The sequence below is a fragment of the Colobus angolensis genome, unplaced genomic scaffold (genome assembly GCF_000951035.1).
Source record: "Colobus angolensis palliatus isolate OR3802 unplaced genomic scaffold, Cang.pa_1.0 Scaffold14, whole genome shotgun sequence".
NCBI lineage: Eukaryota > Metazoa > Chordata > Mammalia > Primates > Cercopithecidae > Colobus > Colobus angolensis.
Genome location: NW_012114488.1, coordinates 15,255,323 through 15,264,210, shown reverse-complemented (window position 1 = coordinate 15,264,210; position 8,888 = coordinate 15,255,323). Strand labels below are relative to the sequence as shown.

The 8,888-nt window shown below is 43.2% G+C and overlaps 1 protein-coding gene across 5 annotated transcripts in view; it reads right to left on the bottom strand.

Annotated features, from left to right (window-relative positions):
- Positions 1–2,261: 2,261 nt before the first annotated feature.
- The window catches only part of PARK2 (parkin RBR E3 ubiquitin protein ligase), a 1,410,476-nt gene continuing 1,403,849 nt past the window's right edge, over positions 2,262–8,888 (bottom strand). For 3 of the 5 annotated variants that reach the window (XM_011934975.1, XM_011934976.1, XM_011934980.1), the window contains one exon: positions 2,262–5,018. In XM_011934975.1, the coding sequence (XP_011790365.1) occupies positions 4,906–5,018 (113 nt within the window). In that variant the 3' untranslated portion in view covers positions 2,262–4,905. The remainder of the gene's footprint in view (positions 5,019–8,888) is intronic. The other 2 variants (XM_011934978.1, XM_011934979.1) reach the window with 1 other exon arrangement.

Genomic DNA, 8,888 nt, shown 5'->3' with positions numbered 1-8,888 from the left:
ACATATGGAAATGTAAAAGAAACATTAAATTAATTAGCATACAGTAGATCATAGTGAATTCCTGAAAAAATGTCACTTTAGAAATCTACTGACATGGAAAGATGCTCATCATATATTTTTAAGTGGAAATAAGATGCAAAATTGTTTCTAGATGGTAGTTTTTATGTTTTCTTTTTTGCCTTTTTTACTTTCTGTAATGGACATGTAACCATGTAATAATAATTTTGTAATGAAAAAAAATACAGGCTGGGTGCAGTGGCTCACGCTTGTAATCCTAGCACTTTGGGAGGCTGAGGCGGGTGGATCACGAGGTCAAGAAATCAAGACCATCTTGGTCAACATTGTGAAACTCCATCTCTACTAAAAATACAAAAATTAGCTGGGCGTGGTGGTGCACGCCTGTAGTCCCAGCTACTTGGGAGCTGAGACAGGAGAATCGCTTGAACCCAGGAGGTGGAGGTTGCAGGAAGCGGAGATCGCGCCACTGTGCTCCAGCCTGGGTGACAAAGACTCCGTCTCAAAAAAACAAAAAACAAACAAACAAAAAAACAATATCAAGAAAACCTTACAGGGAGAAATACTGAGTGGTGATTTGATGCTAAACAGCCTCTCTCAAAAAAGACACTCTTTTGAGTTTGAAATTAAAAATCCAAGAATTGTGGATGAAACAAACTACACACAGAAACACACTAGAGTTGCATTCTGCACATGCAGTGGGAGTTTTCAGGAACATCCAGCTTTCAGTTGAGAGGACCTGAGGCACCGGAGAGCTGGGGGAGGAGCTCCAAGGCAGATCCCTTTGACCAGGTATCTCAGGGACCCTGAGATAAGATTACACTGATCTGAAAGCAATGGTTTCCAGTCTGTGCTAGACTTATCTTTGTAATGGAATTTTTTGTTGTTGTTGTTGAGACAGAGTCTCACTTTGTTGCCCAGGCTGGAGTGCAGTGGCATGATCTCGGCTCACTGCAACCTCCATCTTTGGGGTTCAAGCGATTCTCCCACCTGCCTCAGCCTCCAGAGTAGCTGAGGTTACAGGTGGGCACCACCACACCTGGTTAATTTTTGAATTTTTAGTAGAGATGGGGTTTCACCATGTTGGTCAGGCTGGTCTCAATCTCCTGACCTCAGGCAATGTGCCTGCCTTGGCCTCCCAAAGTGCTGGGATTACAGGCATGAGCCACTGCGGCCAGCCTCTTATGGAAATTGGTGCTAGCACAGCAACTTACCTTTATAGGAACACTTCTGGGACTGTCTAGAAGATAATGCAATACATGTATATGCAACATGAGTCACCCGCCTCCAGCATGAATCCCTAAATCTACAACTGTGTACTCAAATAGATATTCCTGGCACTTGGCATCACTTTGCATTAGTTTTGTGTTTTCTGTTATTTTATTCTGTAGTTTCCAATGACTGGTTCATTTTTTAATAATCGCGAACAATTACGCAGTGCTTCCTTTATCCTATGCGCTGTTCTAAGTGCTTTAGGCAAATTAATTAATCGTCACAACAACCTCATGTGGTGCATGCTATTATTGTCCCCAAAGTTCTTACACAGGTGAGTTTTGGAGGTGAGGTTCCCACCCTGGCGCCCGGAGCTCACCCACTTTCTCGGCTGCCTCTTGCTCTATCATCACCTGGGCCACCATTCCCATGACCTTTGCACTTCCTCGGAGTGTTTCCTGTGGCAACTGGCACCCAGGGGACCTCAGTGAGTGCCTCTTCGCCTAAGGTATGTACTGGCCCCATCTCGGAATGTTCCCTTCCAGATCCCTCCACCATGGGCTCATTGTGAAATCAACAATGCGTGGCCACTAAAGCAGTTCTTTGAAAATGCAGCGTCAACACACCCACATGGACAGCAATGCAAAGTCACTGAAATTTTCTAGAATGACATTAGAGAAAAAAAGCCTTTTACATAGTCTTTTCCAATGCAAACTTCTCTTTTAAACACTTATTAGAAAAGTTTGCTAGTAAGGCAAGAAAGTAACTTTTAGATTTTTTTTTGAATGAGGGTTTGCTTTTTGGAACCCTTTCAAATTTTGATAGCCTTAAAAAACTGCTCTTATTTAACAAAGAGAAACAGCCAGGGTTAATCTGGAGCTTGGAGTTGATATGAGAATGGCCATTTCATCACCAGGCAATTCCTCCAGGCCACAAGTGAGGCCCATGGAGTAACACAGCCTGTGATTCCCTCCCTCACCCTTTACATCGATTGAAAATGTATCTTCAAAGACAGGACTCAGAAGCTCTTTTGATGCTTTTATTGACAATTTAAGTACAATCTTAGAGTTGTCAGATAATCTCAACACATGTCACAGGAAACAGATTTTTTCTGCAAAGACTTTATTTCTGTTTTTTGATACATTCATATTTTGTTACACCCTTCCTGTGCAAATAATACTGTGATTCATGTTCATGTGTAGTGGATGATTTTGCTTTTTTTTTGAGACGGAGTTTCACTCTGTTGCTCAGGTAACAGAGTGGCGCCATCTTGGCTCACTGCAACCTCTGCTCCCTGGGTTCAAGTGATTCTCCTGCCTCAGCCTCCCGAGAAGCTGGGATTACAGGCGCCTGCCACCGCGCCCAGCTAACTTTGTATTTTTAGTAGAGATGGGGTTTCATCGTCTTGGCCAGGCTGGTCTTGAATTCCTGACCTCGTGATCCACCCACCTCAGCCTCCCAAAGTGCTGGGATTACAGGCCTGAGCCACTGCGCCCAGTCTGCTCTAACTTATTTTAAGAATCACTGTTCTATTCTGGAAAGGGAAAAGACTACCACCAAGAAAGGAAAGGAGACCAAGCTGGACAGTCTAATAGTTTAACAGGGGTTCCTAGGGTGCCTGAGCTCGTGGGAGCAAACCTTGTTCAGGCACCGCAAGCCCAGTGCAGCATGCAGGCTGGGAAGGCGCAATCATGCCAACATCATCAGGAAGAAAGCTATGGATGATGGGAAACACTGTGTGGTCCCTGTGACAGAAGGGAGCCACCTGATTTGTCGCATCGGGCCAGTGTAAGGAACTGCAATTTAGTGGGATTGCCAGCGACACTAAGTCAGGCCCTGATCAGGGTCTGGACTCCGTGTGGACACAAGCCACTGGCTGCTGGGGCTCATGCCTGCGACCTCTCTTTTTTTCCCTTACTATAGAGACTTTGATCTCTCTACCATTTCGATGTGAGCTTTGGGCTTCCTGTCGCAGGTCTGTTGCCACCGTGGGGCCATGCTGGTGTCGGCAGATCTTCAGACAGTGAAGGCAGATGAAGCTGTGGATGCTGATGTGGCTGCCGCAGAGCCCAGTCTGTCCTCAGTGCAGGGCCTCTGAGAGGACAGGACTGTCCCGGGTGGCTGGAAGAAATGGATTATCTCAGGCAGTTAGGAAAAGAGGGACAGGTGTCCTGGGATGTGGAAAATTTGATTTCATCCCCTCTCTTTCCTCCAGCAAGGATTTCAGGTGCTACATCTAAAAAGAGAGGCCCTGTTGCCGATTTCATAATTTACAGAGTCTCTAAATCCAAAAGGGCCTCCATGTGCTAGTGATACTCATGCCCTCAGTTATGTCCACGATCTTCCTGAGAAGTCAGACAATACAAGTAGAAGAAAAGATAGTGGTTGTGCTTTCTCTTCTGCGTAGTGTGCGTAAGAACATGAGGTTTGCCGCATGTCGTGTTGTTAATCTTTTGATTGTGCTGTGAATGGCTGAAAAAAAAGCTGAAAGTTTGATTGAACTGAAATCCAATCCATGTCAACATAAGGAATATTCTAGTGAGTTTACTGTCCTAAGAGAAGGTCTCTCCTGGGGAACCCCTGGGTGTGCAGAGCTCCCCGGGACTTGCAGATTGGATGGAGAGGGTGTGCCAAAGGGGCACAAACTATTCTGATGGAGACAGTCAGGCACACCTTCATTTCAGTAGTTCTGGAAAGGCTCCTCTTTAAAGATTCTGGTTTAATAATGTTCACTTTTGTTAAGATTGAATATCATTTTGAAATCATTTCTAAACATGTCTCCTTTATAGGCACATTATCCATTAAATTTACAGTGGAGTTAAATATGCTAGCAAAATCTCCAAGCTGCAAAATGAATACTCAAAATCAAACTATAGATTTTTTGGTAATACTTTCAGAAAAACAATTTCTTTCTAAAGTTGCAAACCATGAAATGGAAGAAAAGTACATTAACTTGATTTCTTCCCTGTAATTCAAACATTCAACATTCAAATTAACTTTCATAATTTCTCACTTAGTTGACAAGTTGATTTATGCATAGTTGGCATTTCATTAATGCAATTTATAGAGATGGAATGCTTAAGGATAAACACATTTTTTTGACTTTTGCCTGTGGTTCTTTGGGAATAGATGCTTTCTGAAAATTTAAATAAGAACATTACTGTTAAAGCCATGAATCTAGTTTTGAGAACCCACTGCAGTTCATTTTACAGAGAAACACCTTGTCCATGCCATCTTCACGGTATTTACTGAAGGTAAAATGCAGGATATTAAACGCGAGAACTCTCTCTCCAGCTATTCATTCTGCCTGACTTGAATTCAGGTGAGAACGACCCATACGAGATACATGGATTGCACTTGAATCTGTGCTCCGGGATTTGTGCCATCCTGAGGCTGAGAGCACCTCTTGCTGGCGTCACAGACGGCTCTGCTGTTTTGTGCGGACAAACTGAAAGGGATTCAGGAGCTTCTTCCGTAATTTTGCTCTGCTGTTTTTCATGGACATAGTGAAAGGGATCCAGGAGGTTCTCCTGTGATTTGGCTGTAGTTGGACTTTGAAAAAAACTTGAAGTGTGTGTGTGTGTGTGTGTGTGTGTTTGAAAAGAGAATTAGCAAATGAAGGTAGGACACTGTGTATGCTCCCCCAGGATGGGGTGATGGGGCGCCTGGCTGCCTTGGCTACACGTCGAACCAGTGGTCCCCCATGCAGACGCGGTTCCACTCGCAGCCACAGTTCCAGCACCACTCGAGCCTGCACTGGGGCTGCGGACACTTCATGTGCATGCAGCCTCCTGTTGTGGGGAGAAAACAAAGGTGTGGTGGGTTCGCACCAAATACCTGGAAAACACACATTCCCAAACCAACACACTAGCCTAGACATCACTTTCTAAGTGAATAACAACAAGCAATACAAGGGCAGAGAGAGACTGAACTGAGGGAAAAAAATCAGAAAGAACAACAGGGCAGCTCTAAAGTGATGATATTCATTAAGAAACGAATGAAATTGAAGTATGTCACTTTTGTCGGTAACACATTTTATTTGTAAATCTGACTTTATTCTCCTGAAACGGGATTTAGAGACAAATGCTTCATGTTTCACAGATAGGGGTCAATTCCTCATTTAAATATATTTAAAATATTAATCTATTTATATTTAAATATATTAATTAATAACATTTGATATAACAGTATAATGTAAAATAATTTAAATATATTTTGATTTATTTTTGCTCTTATTTATAGTGCTACTTACTTGGCTTGGCCAAATTCATAAAACAGGAACTGGGATAGCATATTATAATTATTATTATTTCTATTATTATTATTTTTTTGAGACGGAGTTTTGCTCTTGTCCTCCAGGCTGGAGTGCAGTGGCATTATCTCGGCTCACTGCAACCTCCACCTCCCAGGTTCAAGTGATTCTCTGGCCTCAGCCTCCCGAGTAGCTGGGATTACAGGTGCCCAACACCACGCCCAGCTAATTTTTGTATTTTTAGTAGAGACAGGGTTTTGCCATGTTGGCCAGGCTGGTCTCAAACTCCTGACCTCAGGTGATCCTCCCACCTCAGCCTCCCAAAGTGCTGGGATTACAGGCGTGAGCCACCTCACCCAGCCAGCATATTATTTTTAATAGGGAATATGTTCCTTAATGCTATCCAAAATTTTAATTAAGATGAGAGGGATAGCAAGGAAATTACCAACAATGCTAGGTATTCTATGTATATTATCTCATTCGCTTACCAAAGCACTTTGAGATAAGAGCATCACTCTGCTATAGAATTTCCCCAAGGTGAAGCGCTTTTAAATGGTGAAGACAATTATTTCACCAAGGACTGTGTGATTCCAATGTCCCTTCTTTCACAGAACGGGTTCTTTTCAGCATGAGAGGAAAAGTCCCTGATCTTGGGACTTATTTTGGAATTATTCACCTCCCTCAGTTGTTAAACATAGACTCCATGAGTTTCTGGAGCGCAGACACCCCTGCTTCAGTCGCCGTCGGGGAACTGAAGGGAGAAGGAAGTGATTGTATGAGGATGTACAGAGAACTGCTTCTGTCCGAATTTCCTGGATAACCCCAGCAAATGCAGTTTCTTGACTTGAATCCTCCCTAGTGTTGAAGGTGCTCCATTACTCACTCCTACCAATTATCTTGTTAATTGATTTTTCCTGCCAAATTTTCCAAGTAATTGCTTTGGTGCTATCTCACTTTTATTATTGGAAACCTGGCATGAGAACTTACACTAATTTAAAATATTTATGAATATATAAGAATAGGCATTTATTTTAAGATAACTTGCCTACATGTAAAATCCCCTGTTTTCCTAATTCTTTCTGGCTTGCTTTAAAGATCATAAATTACAGATGTGTGGAAAATAAAGGAGAAAACTTACAACACTTTTACCTTCATACTTTCCACTTAGGTTTGTACCATTTTCAGCCCATATTGAATGGTTGTATATTTATGATGTAAATAATATGTTACACGGTGTGACATTATAAAACCACTTAAGTTTCTCCAAAATATAATATTTTATCATATCATAAATATTATTATATCATGTATCGTAAAATATATTCCATCAAAATTATTGAGCAATATATTAAAACTTAATGAACTGTTAAAGCAATTCTAAATGAAAGGGTAAGAAAGTTTCCTATTGTGATATTTAATATATGTAAGCATATATAAACATAAATATATATGAAGAGTGTGTGTGTGTGTGTGTGTGTGTGTGTGTATTTATTTATGTTTTTTTGAGACGGAGCCTCGCTCTGTTGCCCAGGCTGGAGTACGGGACACAATCTGGGCTCCCTGCCACCTCCGCCTCCTGGGTTCAAGTGATTCTCCTTCCTCAGCCTCCCGAGTAGTTGGAATTATAGGCATCTGCCACCACGCCTGGCTACTTTTTATATTTTTAGTAGAGACGGGGTTTCACCATGTTGACCAGGCTGGTCTCAAACTCCTGACCTTGTGATCTGCCCACCTTGGCCTCCCAAAGTGCTGGGATTACAGGCACGAGCCACCACGCCCGGCTGATAGATGTGTTCTTCATACACAGTCCCTACCTCATAACTCCCATAGCTCTTGTTACGGTCTTTTGTTATAATGTTGGGGCAATTCAGGCCTCAGAAACAGGCCCCAGGAAAGAGAATCTCTCCCTCTGACCTTTCCTTAACCTTTTACCAGCCCAGGGCAGGACTGGAACCTTCCGGCTGTTCTGACTGTGGGTTATAAGACGCGGATTTCAGAAAGAGTCCTGTCCATGCCCTGGAGGAAGGAATGCTGCACAGAGAGGCCAAGAAGAATCTAGACCGGCAGGCCTTGCAGGGTTTCCCCACTCCATCTATTAGATCAAAGCCTTTCTGTCCCATCGCATTTCAACACGTCTGTCCATGCTTCCATCATGCCTATCCCAGGAAGTCTCCACAGAAGGCCCCAGAGGACAGGGTTTGTTGAACACGTGGAGGCTGCTGAACACATGGAGGTTTCTGGTGGGTGGGGCACCCAGGGAAGGCTTGGAAGCTCTGCGACCCTTCCCACATATCTCGCCCTCTGCATCTCTTTATATGCATCTTTTGTAATGTCCTTTATAATAAACTGGTAAATGTGTTTCCCTGGGTTCTGCGAGCCACTGTAGCAAATAACAGAACCCAAAGAAGGAGTCATGGGAATCCCAATTTGAAGTGGGTCGATCAGAAGTTCCGGAAGCCCAGACTTGCGACCGGTGTCTGGCAGTCCTGTGGGACTGAGCCCCCAGCCTGAGGGATCAGACACTATTTCCTGGTAGACAGCGCCAGGGTTGAAGAGCAGGACACTCCACCTGGGTGCACTGCAGAACCGATTGCTTGCTTGGTGCATGGGGAAAAACCCCCGCACATTCCGTCAGAGAAGTCTTCTGTGCTGACTGTTGTTATTGAATGAGAGAACAGAAGAAGCATGTTGTTTGTTCTACACTTAGATGGAATGCCAAAAATGAATACCAAGCATTTAATGCATCTGGGATACTAGCATTGTAAATAATATCTTGTTCCAGAAGCTAGAATTACAATGGCCTGGTACAGTAAGAATGGAAATGGGAAGAGAGGATATTCACGTGATTAACTTTCTTTCCTCCCTAGTGCTTAATATACACAAGGCCATATAGCTAGACCCCAGGCCATGGAGGAGCATGGAGGACCACAATTCTAAAAGCTTTGCCAGCTTAAAAGTAAATGCATACAGGAAGCCACTGAAACTTCATGCAGATTTGTGGATATAGACATGAAGGGAATGTGGCTTCCTTTGTAGTGAGTTCTGTCTGCAGATGGACACTCAAACCATGAAAAGCTCGGCCTATGCCAGGCATTCGACATCGTGGCTCCGGCCAGCAATTCTTCCATTAGATTTAATGAGAGCGTGGAAGTCCCTGAACAACCTGAAGGCAAATTTAAGGAGCACCACACACTCAGTCAGGGAATGGAGCCAGGATCTCATCTGCTTGAGACGGAAGTGAAGAAATTTCTGGAGACTGGAGGGGATTATAGGAGAAAGTACCAGGGTTTAGCCTGTGCTTAAAATGGAAATTCTATAAATAACCTTGGGCAGTATGGCCATTTTCACGATATTGATTCTTCCTATCCATGAGCATGGTATGTTCTTCCATTTGTTTGTGTCCTCTTTT